Source organism: Bos javanicus, chromosome 20, assembly GCF_032452875.1.
Source record: "Bos javanicus breed banteng chromosome 20, ARS-OSU_banteng_1.0, whole genome shotgun sequence".
Taxonomy (NCBI): Eukaryota; Metazoa; Chordata; class Mammalia; order Artiodactyla; family Bovidae; genus Bos; species Bos javanicus.
The window spans coordinates 33,403,493-33,421,220 of NC_083887.1; the positions used below are offsets into that span (position 1 = coordinate 33,403,493).

General features: G+C 43.2%; 1 protein-coding gene across 7 annotated transcripts in view; it reads left to right on the top strand.

The window, feature by feature from the left end:
* The window catches only part of MROH2B (maestro heat like repeat family member 2B), an 83,014-nt gene extending 69,212 nt beyond the window's left edge, over positions 1–13,802 (top strand). For 3 of the 7 annotated variants that reach the window (XM_061393637.1, XM_061393634.1, XM_061393639.1), the window contains 12 exons: positions 790–947; positions 1,518–1,644; positions 2,008–2,195; positions 4,039–4,179; positions 4,700–4,814; positions 5,659–5,805; positions 6,311–6,493; positions 9,897–10,052; positions 10,384–10,518; positions 11,156–11,258; positions 13,148–13,213; positions 13,660–13,802. In XM_061393637.1, coding sequence (XP_061249621.1) covers positions 790–947; positions 1,518–1,644; positions 2,008–2,195; positions 4,039–4,179; positions 4,700–4,814; positions 5,659–5,805; positions 6,311–6,493; positions 9,897–10,052; positions 10,384–10,518; positions 11,156–11,258; positions 13,148–13,213; positions 13,660–13,766 — 1,626 coding nt within the window. In that variant the 3' untranslated portion in view covers positions 13,767–13,802. Of the gene's footprint in view, positions 1–789; positions 948–1,517; positions 1,645–2,007; positions 2,196–4,038; positions 4,180–4,699; positions 4,815–5,658; positions 5,806–6,310; positions 6,494–9,896; positions 10,053–10,383; positions 10,519–11,155; positions 11,259–13,147; positions 13,214–13,659 lie in introns of those variants that run through there. The other 4 variants (XM_061393638.1, XR_009731790.1, XR_009731789.1 and 1 more) reach the window with 4 other exon arrangements.
* Positions 13,803–17,728: the final 3,926 nt, after the last annotated feature.

A 17,728-nucleotide genomic window follows, 5' to 3' on the forward strand; every position in this document is an offset into this window, starting at 1 on the left:
TTTATAAAGCCATTAGGTTCACAGCAAAACTGAGCAGAAGTTATAGAGTTTCAATACACCTCCTATCTCCACACTTCCAACATCCCTCACCTCAGGTTACATTTGCTACAATCGATGAACCTACATTGACCCATCCTATAATCACCCAAAGTCCACAGTTCACATTAGAGCTTTTAGTTTTGGTGTTGACAGATGTAAAATGACATGTATCCAAAAGTGGAGGATAGATCAGTTTCACTGCTCTCTGAACCTTCTGTGTTCTATTTGCATTTTTACCTGTCTTGTTCCTTCTGACGAGGATTCCTTTCCTCGCCATCTCCACCTTGCCTTTTGGAATTGGTATATATCCTTTGAGACCCAGACCAGTGACCTCAGTTACTTCTGGATTCCCCTATCCGTCCCATGAATCTCTTGTACACCCTTTGTCATACACAATTTTGTGCACAAGCCTTTGGGTGTACAGCTGAAGTCATTTATGAGATGACTCATTCCTTTTGAGAAAGGGCTACATCTTATGCAACCCTGGTAAATTCCCCACAATGCCTAACTCAGCACCTGGCATAATGCCGCCTTTTACTAAATGTTTGCTAAACTGATTTAAGAATAAATGCCTAATTTATCAATAATTGTCCTGAGCAAGAGATAGGCCATGTGTAGAATCAATCACCTCCTTAACATTATTTCTATTTCATCAATCACCATCCACAACTTGCTGATTGTACATGACCTAAGCCAACCATGTCAAGGAAAAATGGTGATTCAGTGATTGAATTGGCTTTTTGTTTTTAGCTGTTGGAGATCTTGGGCGTAATTTACCATCACATGCCGGTCCTCAGACAAAAGGAGGAAAGTTTTCAGTTTATGCTAGAAGCCATCTCTCAGATAGCCAGCTTTCACATGGACGCAGTTGTTGCCAACCTTTTACAGAAGCCTCTGCCATTTGACAGGTAGATTCAAACTAAGGTGGTCCCTTTTCCCAGGGAAGACCCCTCTGTAAGGCACTAGGAAAAAATCTCTGGTTTGAGAGAAAGATAGCAAGAAAAAGTTGAAAACATCTCACCTGACTAATTTCAGAAACAGTGCTTGAATCACAGGTAATGGTTTTCCAAGTATTTTTCAAATATATGTCCTCATTGGATAATGAGAATTTTAGGTATATGTATGTGTGTGTGTGTGTGTATGTATGTGTGTGTGTGTGTATATATATATATATATATATATATATTTAAAATAGGAGTAGGTGAGTTTTAGAAAGTGATTATTTCCCCCCTTCCTGGTTGCTGAGAATGCATCTATATGAGAGGTTTCTGTCTTGATGGATGTTAACAAACTTCAGCAACCCAAGGCCCAAATGCTAGATTGTTAAATAAAGCATCCTTATTATCCCCAGGCACGCTGGCATGTCCACTCGTCCCTGCAATTGTGATTAGTCATAATGTGGTTTTAGAGTGGATCCAATGGAAAAGCGCATCTGCCAAGGAGTTGAGCCTCATCAGCTTCCTGCCTTCCTTCCCTAGGGACACAAAGACACTGTGGAAATCTCTGGCTGAGAACCCAGCCTCCAGTAGCAAACTCTTGCGAGCCTTAGTCGACAAACTGGAGAATGAGTTAGAAGATGACCTAGCCAGGATAGAGGCAATATCTGTGAGTTGGACAACCTGTGGCAATGACTTTGTGGCTGATCATGTTTAGAAGCCAATTTCTTACCAGCCCAAGGAAAATCTATGCCTCTGTGTTTCCAAATTATCCTTCAAGACATCTAATTGTTGTCAAAAGACTCTAAGCCTAACCTGATGGTGCCAACTAGACTTTGGAATCACCCCATATGGGAGCCCTGAGAGAAAAACACAATCTCAGTTGAGAAGTTTCCAGAAAAATAAACCCTCTGTTTTCTCCCCTTTCTGTGTGCTTTTACCACAAGTGTGGTCCACCTGGGAAGCAATCCTGTGGAGGGAAAACAGCCTGGAAGGTCAGCCCCACCTGACACGAGACCCTTCCTCCCCGCAGGTGGCCTGTGCCGTGTATGAAGTGGTGTCGACGGGCACCCCTGTCGCGAGCCTGTACCCGGAGCTGTTCGCGCTTCTCCTGAAGCTGGTCAGCTGCACGCTCGGTCAGAAGATGCCCACCTCAGCCCTCAGCCGCCGGCGGCGGGTGATGCCGCAGGGGGAGCGGCAGCAGATAGCTGACCCCTGCAGGTAAATGGCCAGGCAGAAGGGCCTTCTGGAGACATCCTGACCCAAGACTCCAGAAAAGGGCCTGGCATGGCCTCAAGTACCCATTTAGAAACAAGAGCCCTCCATCCCTGAGCCTCATAGCCCTTCTTCCCAGAACTGGTACCCAGGCGCTGTTGTCCAGAACAGTCTTATAAGCAGCAACATCCTCTTCTCTAGAGTGCCCCATCCACTTCCTTTGTCTTCTTTCCTTGAAACCTTTCAAGGAAAGTTGGAATTCTGTAATATTCAAGGCAGGTGGCACTACTGGTAAAGAATCTGTCTCCCAACAAAGGAGACTGCCAATGCAAGAGATGCAGGTTCAATCCCTAGGTCGGGAAGATCCCCTGGAGAAGGAAATGGAACCCACTCCAGTATTCTTGCTTGGAAAATTCTATGGACTGAGGGTCCTGGGGGACCCCAGTCCATGGGATCACAAAGAGTCCAACACGAGTATACACGTATACACTGTACAAGGAAAGAAGAAAAATAAAAATAAATATCATATTTCCTCAAATCTAAGACTTCACCAATTGAAAGAACCAATATTACTTCATGAACCATTGAAAAAGTTTAAAAAAAAAGTCCCAATTAAGTCATGAATTAGTGCTTTCTTAAACTATTAAATTCATATTTTATATTGCTCCATAGAGCTCTTTGAGGATTATTAAGTATAGATTTTTATCCTGTAACACATTGCTTTGCTTCCCTGTTCTCTTGCCTAACTTTTTGTTCCAAAGTCAAGTCAACCTATTAAAAGGCATTTTAAAGAGCAATTAGACTCATTGAGCATGCATGTGGGGTGGGGTGGGGGGTGGGGTCTGCTTGCTTGCCTGTGCAGGCCCAGGCACTCAGTCACACAGTCCCATCTGACTCTCTGTGACCCCATGGACTGTGTAGCCCACCAGGTTCCTCTGTACATGGAATTCTCTAGGCAAGAATACTACAGTAGGTTGCCATTCCCTTCTCTAGGGGATCTTCACATCTCAGGGACTGAATATGGGTCTCCTGCATTGCAGGCAGGTTCTTTACCATCTGAGCCACCAAGGAAGCAGTTAGGCTCAGCACATGTACATACATACATGTAACTTTACTAAAATACCTACAGCTCTAAGCATGCATGTGTGCATGCTAATTCACATCAGTCGTGTCCCTCTCTTTGCAATCCAATGGACTGTAGCCTGCCAGGCTCCTCTGTCCATGGGATCCTTCAGGCAAGAATACTGGAGCAGGTGGCCAGGTCCTCCTCCAGTGACAGCTCAAAGAGCCACACTTAAATCTGTTTGTGTACACGAATTGTAGACACAGTCAATAGAGACTGCATCACAACTACTGTTTGGCCAACAACTGGAATGCACTATCTATTGAGAGATGCATCCTGGTTTCCAAGGTGCTGTGTTTGAACCACTAAAATACAGTATTTCACACTTTCTATCTTCAGGGCTTGATTTTCTCAGGAGAGGTTAAGATTTTGGGGAATTATTGACTGACTTCAGGACATGTCAATATCCCCTTTGGCCCCAAAACCAAAGTGTGAGATCAAGGCTGCCTGTGTTTTCTTTGCACAGCCTCCATTCATCCAGAAGTAAGGGAGCATTATGGGGAACATTTTTTTTAAACAAACAAAATGTGCTATATTTATTCTGTAGAATGTAGTGATTATAAGTAACCAGATTCATACATGTCAATATAGAGCCCCAAGATATAATATGTGAAAATATAGAATACAGACAACTTGATGGTATTTATTATGGATTATGGACTTGGGGGATTCACAATTCCCTGCATGGTGATGACTTACTTTTGTGATGCCAACTGTCTCTTTCAGGCTCTCGACTACAACGCTGAAGTGTGTGCAGGCCCAGGCCATGAGAGAAGGGCTGACCAAAGAATCTGACGAGGGAGACAACGTGTGGACCCTCCTCAGCAGCCCCAGTACCCACCACATAGGAGTCTGTGCACTGGCCAGGTAATGTTCAGATACTCCAAAACTAGATACCAAAGAAAAAACTGAAAATAAAGTGAAAATGCAGTGCAGACAACTTCACTGAGAGCCATTGAGTCACCAAGGACTTAGAGTCAAGGAGAAAAAAGAAAAAAACAGATGAAAGAGCAAAGGGGGTTGGGAAGACATAGTAGGATCAGCTCCAGACTCAGCAATTCCTCAAAAAATAGTGATACAAATTAACAGTTTTAGGCAAACTACACTTTAGAATTTAAGTAAACTCCCGGAGTTGGTGATGGAGAGGAAGGCCTGGCGGGCTGCAGTCCATGGGGTCACAAAGAGTTGGACACGACTGAGTGACTGAACTGAACACTTTAGTCAGGCACTTAGATAGGGTGCTATAAAGTTTAAGGCTTGGTGCTCTTTCCTTGTCAACATCCCTTTTTAAAATTATTGATCTTCCTGATAGAGAAATAGACTAAAGTGTCTTCCATTGTTTAGAAAGAAAAAAGTCTCCACTACAATGGGAGCCTTGGTTTTCTAGGAGCATGGCCGTGTGGCAACATGGAATCATACGGGACATCACAGAACAACTCCTCCCATCCCTGACCTCCTCCTCGGAGAACTACCGGATAACGGGCACAGCTTTCTTCTCTGAGGCAAGCCATCCCAGGAGGCTCGTTGGGTCCCATGGGGTATCTCTCTCAGGAGTCCAGTGGGAACCAGAGCCACGGAAGAGGGACCTTCACCAGAAGCTGTGGGAGAGGCCCAATGACTGCCAGAGATACAGTACCTGAGAAGAGAGAGAGAGAGGAAAAAGAACCCAGCCTCATCCTCTTCCTCCCCTCTGGTCTGTAGACATCAATTTCCAAAGCAGAGAAGGACAGAGACTTAACCTGCAAAGGACAAAACAAAATATAACCAACAAACATATCAATACTACAGTCCTTCCACACCCTGGGATAAAGGCTGGCCCAGCCAGTCCAGAGAAATAACATCATCAGTTACTCCTGTTTTCCATGCTCTATTTTCCCATTTAGATTAGAATTATCTTCTTAACTGGGCTTCCCTGGTAGCTCAGCTGGTAAAGAATCTGCCTGCAATTCAGGAGACCCCAGTTCGATTCGTGGATTAGGAAGATCCCCTGGAGGAGGGCATGGCAACCCACTCTAGTATTCTTGCCCGGAGAATCTCTATGGACAGAGGAGCCTGGCGGGTTTTATTCCATGAGGTCGCAAAGAGTCAGACACAACTGAGCAACTAAGCACGTGCACATATATTCTTAACTAGGTGTTTTGGTTCTCATCAGCTCATAACCTTGACCTGTGGGTTGTTTACCGCTAGAGCTTAGTTCCTGCCAGATTTGCATATTCACCCAAGGCTTCTTCCTCTGCTCCACAAGCAGCTGGGGCCCTATCCTTTCATCATAGCTGTGATGCCTTCAGAACTCTCCTGAAGGGAGGCCCTTCCCTCAACTAAAGGGGAGAAGTGTGTCATTTTCAGCTCATGAAGGAGCCAGTCCTTTGGAAGCATGGGAATCTACGGGAAGTGCTTGTCCTGATGGATCAGAGTGCTTGGGACTCCAACCCCATCCTGAGGCAAATGGCCATCCGGGGTCTTGGTAATACAGCTTCTGGAGCTCCTCACAAGGTAAAAGGGGTTGGGGGAGGGACAAAAAGTAGTTCATCTAAATAGAGTTAGGGGCTTCCCAAGTGGCTCAGTGGTTAAAAGAAAAAGAAGAATCCATCTGCCAATGCAAGAGACACAGGAGACAGGTTCCATCCCTGGGTTGGGAAGATCCCCTGGAGAAGGAAATGGCAACCCACACCATTATTCTTGCCTGGAAAATCCCATGGAGAAGAAGGAGCCTGGTGGGCTACAGTCCATGGGGTTGCAAGGAATTGGACCCAACTGAGCATGCATGGACACAAGTAGAGTTTTAAAATAATTATTTAGTAACCCACACCCCATGGTTACCATGTGTGTTAATTTCAGAAATTAAGTGAAAATCCAAATAAGTTGCTGAAGTAGTGGCTCTTGTGTTGAAGGATCCGTGACCCTAACAGAATGTCAGTCCCCTTGTCTGGGGTCTCCTACCCTATTCCAGATACACATAGAACAGTTTTTGAGATTAAGAGACCTTATTTCAAAATAGGTGAAGAAGCACAAGCAGATGATGTTAGAATCTGTCATCAGAGGCCTCTATCACCTGGCCCGCACTGAGGTCGTCTGTGAAAGCTTGAAGGCTCTAAAAAAGATCCTGGATCTGCTCACAGACAGAGACGTGAGCTTCTACTTCAAAGAAATAGTGCTGCAAACAAGAACCTTCTTTGAAGATGTAAGTGAACCTGTTCAGGAATGTTGCCTCCCCAGAAGTGAGTGAACAGAAAGAGGTTCAGGCGGTGCTTGCAGCAGACCAGTTTGGTGTCCATCTGCCGTACCCGCTTATATTCCCTTTCGTAGCTTTCCTCTCTTGTCCGTCTTGCTTCCTGGGCTCACCTTCCATGTAAATCCCTTACACTTAAATCCTTACTTCAACGTTTGCTGTTGGGGGAACACAGATGATGACAGTACTCATTACAGGGCTAGACGTCGATGCCGCCAACACCATCTTTTCCATGTGCAAGATTTCAAAGACTTAAAATGCTTGCGTAGTTCATTTCACCCAGGAGTCATTAAACTGCCCCATGGCTCATGGGCCAAATTCGACCCAGAACATCTTTTTGCAAATGTAGTGCTATTGGAACACAGCCATGCTCATTGGTCACATATTATCTATGGCAGCCTTCACACTTCATCTGCAGAGCTGATTAGTTGTTACAGAAACCATGTGGCCTGCCGAGTCTAAATTATTCAGCCTTTGGTCTTTTACGGAAAAATTTTGTCAACCCCTGATCTGGTTTACAGCCCTCATTTCAGAAAAGATTAGTCAATGATCCTAGGCAAAGGAAGGTCATTTTTCTTTATACCTTCTGGGAAACTAGATTTTATTATTTCTTCTTGGTTTATTCACTGTCATTAATATAGAAATCTATTTCACATCTAACATAAACCTATTTTTTATCATCTAAACCTGTCTGCTCCTGTTGTGTGATTGGAGGAGATGGAAAATCTTGGCTGGCTCCTCAAGTGCATCCTTCTTAAACATTAAGGCCTTATTAAATTACCTGTTCACCTGATGGTCTCCAGAATGAAAAGTCTTTATTTCCTTCATTATTCATCATAAACCTAATTTTTCAGCTCCTTAATATTTTACAAGCCAGTGACTGTGTTGTATCTCTAAATGAGGCCTGAGAAGTATTGAATAGAATCTGAAGAAAAATCACCTCTCAAGTCCAATTTTTTCCTATTTATTCACTCCAGTTTTTTTTTTAATCTTACCCTTTCTTCCTGACTCTTCAGAGGTTTATTAACCACCCGACCTCCAGATTTCAGTTTGTAATCCGTGCCCTCAGTCCACAGTCCACCAGTTTTGTGTTTCCGTTTCTTTTGTGTGAGTCTGAACCTGACCTTTGAAAGCAGCTTTCTGCTGGTATTAGTGTTACTTTCTCCAATGTGTTAGTGTTACTTTTCATTCTCATTTTTTACTCAAAAATTACTTCATGGGCTTTCATTCAACTCAGTATCTTCTTTAAAATAACAAAGATGTTCTTTTCTTCACTACACAGATTTGAAACAATCTTTAACAACAAAGAGCTGAAGTCAGCCCCAGAGAGACCCACCTGTTAGGTTTCCTGGACTGTTGTTGATTCAGTGATAGTAACACTCTTGGATCTGAGCCTTCAATAATCACAAGTCTGTCTACAAGTTTTATGGTCAAAAGAATGTTTCTCAGTTTTACTGCAAAAAAATCTAAAGTCTTTCTGGTTGTTAGGTTAGAACTTTTTCCTTTCTAGTAGGTATCAACCTCATCAAATTTGCATAAAATTTGACAAAAATTGAGTCTTAATAATGACATGTTCTTTACAGTCCTGTAATGCTCTTTTGGGGGCTTGCCAGGTGGTGCTAGTGGTAAAGAATCTGCCTGCCAATGTAGTAGACTTAAGAGATGCATGTTCAATCCCTGGGCTGGGAAAATCCCCTGGAGGACGGCATGGCAACCCACCCCAGTATTGTTGACTGGAGAATCCCATAGATAGAAAAGCCTGGTGGGCTACTGTCCATAAGATGGTGAAGAGTTGGACACAAATAAAGCAACTAAATGCACGCAATTCTCTCTTTCTGCAAATAAATTATGATACTTTGCCCCTATATTTTTCTATAGGTAAAACATACAATTCTGTAATCTCCAAATTCTCTCTTTCTTTTCTTCACTATTCAAATACTTTCTTGAAAATCCAAAAATATGGTGACACTTTGAAAAAATGGTATAAAATACAGCTGCTGTCCCATGCTCCAGGCCCTGCTCACTATTTCCCATACCAGCACCCAAGCGCTTACGTCACTCTCTATAACAGGAAATTAAACTTTAATACTTCTCCCAGCACCCAAGACACTTCTACGCTTCTCTTTTCTGCTTTCTCATCCTCCCAACTGGTTAATTCCTCCTCCACCTAGCTTTAGGTCTTTGATTTTTAAAAATTCAAATGGTTTCTTTTTTTTTAAGAAAATAACTCTCTAGCTTTTGGATACTTTGTTATTGGGTTGCTTCTCTTTCTAAAAGGAGATCTTTTAAAAATATACCTTGACCTTACTTCTAGTACATTTAAAGAACATGTCTGCTTCCATTTCCATTCTACAAGGTCACATCTCATGTATTTAACTTTTCTAGCCTTTTCCCAACAAGCCATCTTTATTTTTTTATGGTAGATCTTTATCAGCGTCCTTTTTCATAACATTGTTGTTTATATGCCCACTTCTCACACACATTTAATTTTGCCATCAAAGTTAATTCTTCTGTCATCTTCCCCTCATGTCCATGGGAATGCTTTTTTATTGGTTCTTGTTTGTTGCTAACCTAAATAATATTGTTACCCGAAATGACCTTTCCCCTCATCCCTCTGCCTTCCTATAGGTATTTTAGACTAGTTTTCTAGATACCCAACTCCCTCAAGAAAAAGAAAGAAAAAAGAAAACCTCCAGAAAATTCATCAGAGTTTGTTAGAACTCTAAACCATATCAACAAAGTGTCTTAGATAATAGAAGGCCATCTTTCTCCACCACCTGTAAAGCATTGCCAACCATCCTGGAGAGTAAGCAAGGGAGCTCCGTAACTTCATATATAAAATAGTGAGGCTAAGCACTTTCTTGTTTATCCTCTCTCTCTCTCTCTCTCTCTCTGAGACCCAAAGTTCAAATTTCTGAGCTTTCTGTAATCCCTTTGGAAAGTGTATGGGATCTTGGAGAAGCATCCTAGACCTTGAGCAGTTTCGATCAGAGGCCCCATAACTCCAGGCTAATGATGCAGTCAGACTAATATGTATAAAATACAGAACAAACAAGAACCCTCCCTGGCCTTCTCCCACTAGCATTCCCTGTGTATTATTCCTGTGGTCATATTTCCTCATTAGTTCCTCAAAGTCAGAAACCAAGTCTCCAGCTCTGAACTCAGGTTGTGTGGATGGAGAGATACTGGGAAAGAAAAGGCATTCTTGAAACACACAGGGGCTGTGACAAGCGAGCTCCAGTGCCTGGACTCCAGCCTCCTTTACTGAATGGGAAGGGGCATAGTGGGCTGGGGGGTTTCCAGCTGGGAATGGCCATGTCGGGGACTCACCCAAGACATGCATCTGTCATCACAGGAGCAGGATGATGTGAGGCTGACTGCCATCCTCTTATTTGAGAATCTGGCATCCCTAACAGGAAGAAGGTGGAAGATTTTTTTTGCTGAAGAAATAAAAAAGAGCATGATTTCATTCCTTCTCCACCTCTGGGACCCCAATCCCAAGATTGGAACTGTAAGTGGCCCTTTCAGAGACAGCTGCACCTCTTCCTCTGCCCGTAGCCAAGAGGTGCCAGGAATCTTGGTCTGGCTGGGCCAGAAGCCATATCTGAAGACACCAGTCTCAAATGAACCTGAAAACCAGTTATCCCATCTTGGGTTCTTTTTTGGCCATCACTTCCTGAGTTTGCACTTCCATCTTTGAAACTGGGAAGGTGGTAGCACTGACTGTCCAGCCCTTGCATCACTCTTTACTGCTCTTTTCCCAACATACCAATAAGCCTGCCTTCCCTTCTGGAAGGGGAACTAGCATTATGCACTGTGACGCAGAAAACTCTGTTTTCCAGGCTTGCCGTGATGTCCTGATCATCTGCATTCCTTTTCTGGGTCTCCAGGAACTCTATGGGGTATTAGACCATCTCCTGGATGTTCAGGATCTACCAAGGGCCAGGGATTTCTACAGGCAGTTCTGCATGAAGCTGGTGAGTGTGCAATAGGTGCTGCTTCCAAAAATTCAGGCCAAGAGTCCAGGCAAATCCCAGAAGGCAAAGCACATAGCAAAGAATCCCAGCTAGAGCGAGAACCATCTGGGAAGAACAGTGATTCTGGATATCCTGCCACATCACCCTCTACTCTGTCCCCAAGTTCCAGCTGGAATCTGCTCTTGACTCCTGAAACATCTGTTGATTAGTCCTATAAGCTCCAGTGCCACCCTGATTAAATTTAGAATGAAATGGCCGCTGTATGCATGCTCACTGGTCTTTTGATGTCTGTTCTTGGGGCCTATAGGATGCTGAATTTCATAAAGGGTCACTTCTCAGTTGCCTTCTTTTTTTTTTTTAATTTATTGAAGTATAGTTGATTTACAGGGTTGTGTTAATTTCCGCTCAACAGCCAAATAACTCAGTTATACATACTTATTCTTTTTCATGTTCTTTTCCATTCTGGTTTATCACAGGATATTGACTATACTTCCCTGTGCTATACAGTAGGACCTTGATGTTTATCCATTCTGTATATACTCATTTGCGTCTGCTAATCCCAAACTCCCAGTCCTTCCCTTGCCCACCCGTCCCTCCCACTTTCAGTTACCCTCTTTGTAACACAAATCTCTTCCAGTCGAAGAGAAACCAAGAAATCCTATGGATCCTCCACACACACTCATTCACGTTCTTCAGCAGCAGCTGGGAGACCATCAGGAGTGCAGCCATCAAACTCACAGGTGAGGCCATGTCCACTCTCTCCACTCACAGGTCCACTCCTTGCCATCCTGTTTTGCTTTGCCTGGAAGCTACCCCAGCATGAATGCTGGTATGATTGTGTGCTGTTGCTTCAGTCATATCTGACTCTTTGCAACCCCGTGGTCTGTAGCCTGCCAGGCTCCTCTGCCCATAGGCTTCTCCAGGCAAGAATACCGGAGTGGGTTGCCACGCCCTCTTCCAGGGGATCTTCCCAACCCAGGGATCAAACTCATGTCTTTTATGTCTCCTGCATTGGCAGGTGGGTTCTTTACCACAAGTGCCACCTGGGAAGACCAGTATGATTGGTATGACCAAAAAAAAATAATAATAATAAGCCAGAAAATTCATTTTATGTATTACGACATCTTCCCTCAAAAGAACCTGTTTTCTTTGCAAACTTACAGTAGCAGCTTCTGAATTCCCAACACTCATTCTCTTTCCATCAGACCATTCTCCCTATTTGGGTCCTTCCTGCTTCTTCTGATTCCAAGTCACTGTTCCCTCTTTTCCCCAGGTCTTTGATCCAAGCCTGAAGCCCCTGCCAAATTGTTTTCCTTTGTATCACCCATTAACACAAACCATAGTCAACCTTCTAAACTCAGTTCAAGTTGAGAGCTTTAGCAGCAACGTGATAACTAGTGAAAAGTGTACGGGTGCTTGGGGGCCAGCGGACCTCGGCTCTGCTAGCTGATTCTGGACAATTCACTTAATTTCACTCTTTGTTGTGAAATTGCACTCTGTGTCGCCTCTTTGTTTGATCTATAAAATAGTAAAGTAAGTGAATCACTGAGGATTAAGTCTTATCATGAAACCCATTCCATCTAATCAGGCCTACAATGAATAGGCCCACTGGGTTGGCCACCTTAAAGAAAGAAAGAAAGTGAAGTCGCTAAGTCATATCTGACTCTTTGCGACTCTGTGGACTGTAGCCTGCTGGACTCCTCCATCCGTGGGATTTTCCAGGCAAGAATCCTGGAGTGGGTTGCCATTTCCTTCTCCAGGGGATATTCCCGACCCAGGGATCGAACCTGCATCTCCCACACTGCAGGCAGACTCTACTGTCTGAGCCACCAAGGAAGCCAGGATCCTGATGATCCCTTATTGGATCCTATAGAGGATCCCCTTTTTGTTGTTTTTCAGTCACTAAAATGTGTCCACCTCTTTGTAAGCCCATGAACTGCAGCATGACAGACTTCCCTGTCCTTCACTATCTCCTGCAGTTTGCTCAAACTCATGTGCACTGAGTTGGTGATGCCACCCGACCATCTCATCCTCTGTCACCCCCTTCTCCTCCTGCCCTCAGTCTTTCCCAGCATCAGGGTCTTTTCCAATGAGTCAGCTGTTCACGTCAGGTGGCCAAAGTATTGGAGCTTCAGCTTCAGCATCAGTCCTTCCAATGAATATTCAGGGTTGTTTTCCTTTGGGATTGACTGGTTTGATCTCCTTGCCATCCAAGAGATTTTCAAGAGTCTTCTTCAGCTCCACATTTCAATAGCATCAATTCTTCGGTGTTCAGCTTTCTTTATGGTTCAACTCTCACATTCGTACATGACTACTGGAAAAACCATAGCCCCCTAACTACATTGTAAATTTTTGGAAGACAGGGGCCATACATGTTCAAAAACCTGACAACTCGCGCCGCTCCCCTGGAGGAGATAGTGAGTTTTCCCAGTAACATGGTGGGCAAGCAACCGCTTCGAGTCACAGCACTCAAGACTCCATACACATCATCCTGGAGGTGCAAGGGGAGCCTAGCTTGTTCATTCACTATTCAGACCACTTAATTTCTGACCAGGTGCAGAGTCTGCCCTGACTTTTTGTGGCCCATTCCTCTATAGCAAATAGTAACTTTTCTTCCTGTTGATTTTAGATGCCATTATTCTCAATTTGACCTATCAATATGTGGAGCTAGTAGACAGAGAACAACTGACCACACGTGAGTACCAACCCTAGTTTCTGTCCAGAGCCCTGTTATATTCTTAGAGAAAGAGAAACTAAAGCCACTCCAAGTTCCACATCAGCTGTAAAATCGTAGTGTACCCCATCATCAGTGGTCTCTGATGCTCCCCATACACTGGACTTTCTCCAGAGTGTAAGGTGACCCCCAGCTCCATCCCATTGCAGGCACCATTCCCAGCAGACTTCAAGTTTTCGATTGTTTGTAAACCTACTGGTCCCAAGGTCAGCATCTTCTCTTCCCTTATTTCAATGTAAAAATAGTTTCTAAATTTGTGGATCCAAATCCTAACCATTAGGGCAAAATGTGAGCCCAGGGACCTGAGCCCCATGTAGCTCTGATCCTTAGTGGAGGCTTCCCTGCACTGCAGAGCTTGGGCTTTGGCTTTCTTCCCTCAGTGGACATTGCTCTTCTTCCCATTTCAGAGCTCCAAGCACTTCGACAGGACCCCTGTATCAGTGTCCAGAGAGCAGCTGAAGCTGCCACGCAGACCCTCCTGAGAAGGTGTAAAGAGATAAGTGTCCACCTGTAAACCATCAGGAAATAAACTGCTAGGCTTTTTCTATAACTGAGTCCTGTCTTCATCCTCACAACTCACAAACTTGTAATATCTTGAGGAAAGAGGTGGCGCCCAGGGTGGGGATCTTGAGGTAGTGGTATATCCCTTACCCTCCAGACTCCCTGGTGGCTTCAGTTGGCAAAAACCACACTCACCAGTTCACATGAGGAATAACCTGTGATGTGAGTGGTGACAGCCACATGGCCTTTGCACAGGACAGCCTTCAATGGAAGCTTACATCCCAACAGATACCAAAAAAATGAGAGAACGTCAAACAATTCTGCTGCCACTGAGAAGAGGACTACTGCTACTTTCCGCTCATAGCCCCTTTTCATATCTTTGTCAGTTTTGACTTGCTACTCAGGCTCTTTTCTTTCTAAGAAACAGTCTTATGACAAACTTTAACCTGTCTGTTCTTCCTTTGTAATTTATGTGTCGAGATTGTGCCCCAGGGAATTTTCTACAAAAGACCCTTCCTGACATTGTATTAAATCTCACTATCTCCTTTCCATTTTTATCCTAGAGCATTCCTCTCTTTGAATTGTGTATATGCAAGTGCATATGTGTTAACCTGCTTCATGGCATCTGAATCGTAACTCTCCACTCTTTTTCACAATGCACACCTGAAAAGCTATGTACAGGAAGTCATGTTCAGACAAAGAAACTTCTAACACAGAGTCCAGGACTCATTTAACACCACCACGATCACAATCATTCATTAGCAGCCTTATTTTTTGCTATTATTTTTGTCTTGTGAACATTTAAATTTCAAACACTGAGCTCAAGTATGATCTGGCCCTTTGTTCAGATTTCTGAAATAAAGTTAAACTGATAGCTTTAAGGATGCAATGTATTTAACACTGTACATTAACAATTTGAGAAAATCTAGGGGGTATCATAACTACATACCTTTTATATTTAGTAGCACAAGTATAGGGACAAGCCATGCAATTGGAGGAAAAACCTGTTAGGGACTGACAGAGAGGTCCTTGGTTGCTGGCAGAGTCTCCTCTTGACTCCAGACTTGAGAAAAACTAGGAGTCTGTCAGTATACAAAAACCACTGAACTCAGGACAAGCAGTTACAGGATATTAAGGAATTGGCTCTTGCCAATTCGGATTGTGGTGCCCAGTCTGAAGTAAGCAGGGTTGGCTGGAGACTGGAAGTGTTGCAGTTCAAGTCTGCAATCTATAGATTAGCACAGCAGTCTTGAAACAGAATGTCAATGCCTTCTTCAAAAATCCTCAGTTTTCCAACACGTCCTAGGATTCTTTTCACAAACAACGGCAACACTTACTAAATTGACATGTCTCCTTATAAATTCCTCTAATCTATATTCTAATCCCTTCATCCTCAAGTTCTTGAGAAAATTTCTCTCATTTCCACCAAACATTTTAGGAACCAAAGGAGTCTTTTAGGTCAGAGATTTTAGACCAGAGTCTTATTTATTCATGCATTGAACAAATATTTATTGAGTGCCTATAAATGTATAAGGCACTGTTATAGCCACTGGGGCTACAACTATGAGGAAAAAAAGTACAAAAATTCTACCCTCATGAAATTTATACTCTATGGCTCCAAATGATTCTTGTCTCCTGGTGTTCCTGTAACTCTCTTCCCACAGTGAATAGAAATGTCCTGTGCAATCAATACAAAGGTTCAGAAAGTTACAGTGTGTGACTTTCAAGACAAGGTCATAAATGGTACTGCCCTCTCTTGAATCACCCACTATGGAGGAAGCCAGCTGCCAACATAAGGATGCTCAAGCCGCCCAAAAAGAGATCCATGTGTCCAAGAACTGATTCCTTCTACAAACAACCAGAGCTAACTTGCTAGGTTTGTTAAGGAGCCATCTTGGAAATGAATCCATGAGCCCCGGGCAAAGCCTTCAGATGATTGAAGTCAAGTTGACACATTGACTGGATTATGAGATAAAATACAGAATGCCCAATGAAATTTGAATTTCAGGTGAGCAATGAGTAGTTTTTCAGTGAAAGCGTGTCCTGATTATTGCATGGGACACACTTCTACTAAAGAATTATTTACTGCTTTTCTAAAATTCCAAATTAACTGAACATCTTGTATTTTTGTTTGCTAAATCTGGTCACTCTAGTACAATCTAACCAGAGTCCTGGGTCAGAATCACTAAGCTAAACCACTCCTGGATTCCTGAACCACAAAACTGTATGAGATAATAAATCCATGTTGTTTTAAGCCACTAAGCTTTAAGGTAATTTGCTATGCACTAATGGGTAACTAACACAGAGAGGCTGTGATCCCACCTAAGTCATATGCAAGTTTCTGTGTATAATTGCATAGGTGTATTTTGGGCTAATGGCTTTGATTAAATTCTTAATGGAGTCGGAACTATTCCAAAGCATTAACACACATGAAACAAAGCAAAAAGGCAAGAGATATGGTTTAGTTGACCTCTTTGGCAGGTTATTTTATGTCAAATGACAGTTCCAATAGAACTTTCTGCAATGATGGAAATGCTCTATATCTGCACTGGCTAATATGGTAGCCACTAGCCTTAGTGGCCACAAGCCACTAGCCACTAGTCTATCAGAGAAATTAAGTTTTTAATTTTAAGTAACCATATGTACCTAATAGCTACAGTATCCCACAAGACAATTTCAGAATATGGGGCAAAGAGTTGTAACAGAATGTGGGCTGAGCCACCCAGAACTACAAGACATTCTCAACAAGTATAAATTCACTCACACAAGATCTTATCTGATACTTCTTCACATATCCATCACCACTATTACTCTTCACCCACCCTGGCAACCAGCAAAGAGCCTCCCTTATCATTGATTGGTGGAAATTAGGTAGAATGGCCACATGAAACACATACCACAGCTGGACTTTTGTCCAAACCCTAATCTTAGAGGGGTTCACCCTGACACGAATTTCCAAGACTCTTTTTATCACATTCCAGCTTCACCCTTTACTAGCTGTGTGACTTGGGGAAAATCATTTTACCTGCCTGTACTTCAACTTCCACATCTGTAAACTGGGATCATGGACATTGTAAACTGGGAACAAGGAACACAGCCTTGTCTAACTCAATGAAACTATGAGCCATGTGGTATAGGGCCACCCAAGACGGGCGGATCATGGTGGAGAGTTCTGACAAAATGTGGTCCACTAGAGAAGGCAATGGCAAACCACTTCAGTATTCTTGCCTTGAGAACCCCATGAACAGTATGAAAACATAAAAAGACAGGACTCTGAAAGATGAACTCCCCAGGTCAGTAGGTTCCCAATATGTTACTGGAGATCAGTGGAGAAATAACTCCAGAAAGAACGAAGGGATGGAGTCAAAGCAAAAACAACACCCAGTTGTGGATGTGACTGGTGATGGAAGTAAAGTCCGATGCTGTAAAGAACAATATTGCACAGGAACCTGGAATGTTAGGTCCATGAATCAAGGCAAATTGGAAGTGGTCAAACAGGAGATGGCAAGAGTGAACATCGACATTTTAGGAATCAGTGAACTAAAATGGACTAGAATGGGTGAATTTAACTCAGATGACCATTGTATCTACTACTCTGGGCAAAAGAATCCCTTAGAAGAAATGCAGTAGCCATCATAGTCAACAAAAGAGTCCAAATGCAATACTTGGATGCAGTCTCAAAAATGACAGAATGATCTCTGTTTCTAAGGCGAACTGTTCAATACCACAGTAATCCAATTCCATGCCCTGACCAGTAATGCTGAAGAAGCTGAAGTTGAATGGTTCTATGAAGACCTATAAGACCCTCTAGAACTAACAGCCAAAAAGGATGTCCTTTTCATTACAGGGGACTGGAATGCAAAAGTATGAAGTCAAGAGATACCTGGAGTAACAGGCAAATTTGGCCTTGGAGTATAACATGAAGCAGGGCAAAGGCTAACAGAGTTTTGTCAAGAGAACGCACTGGTCATAGCA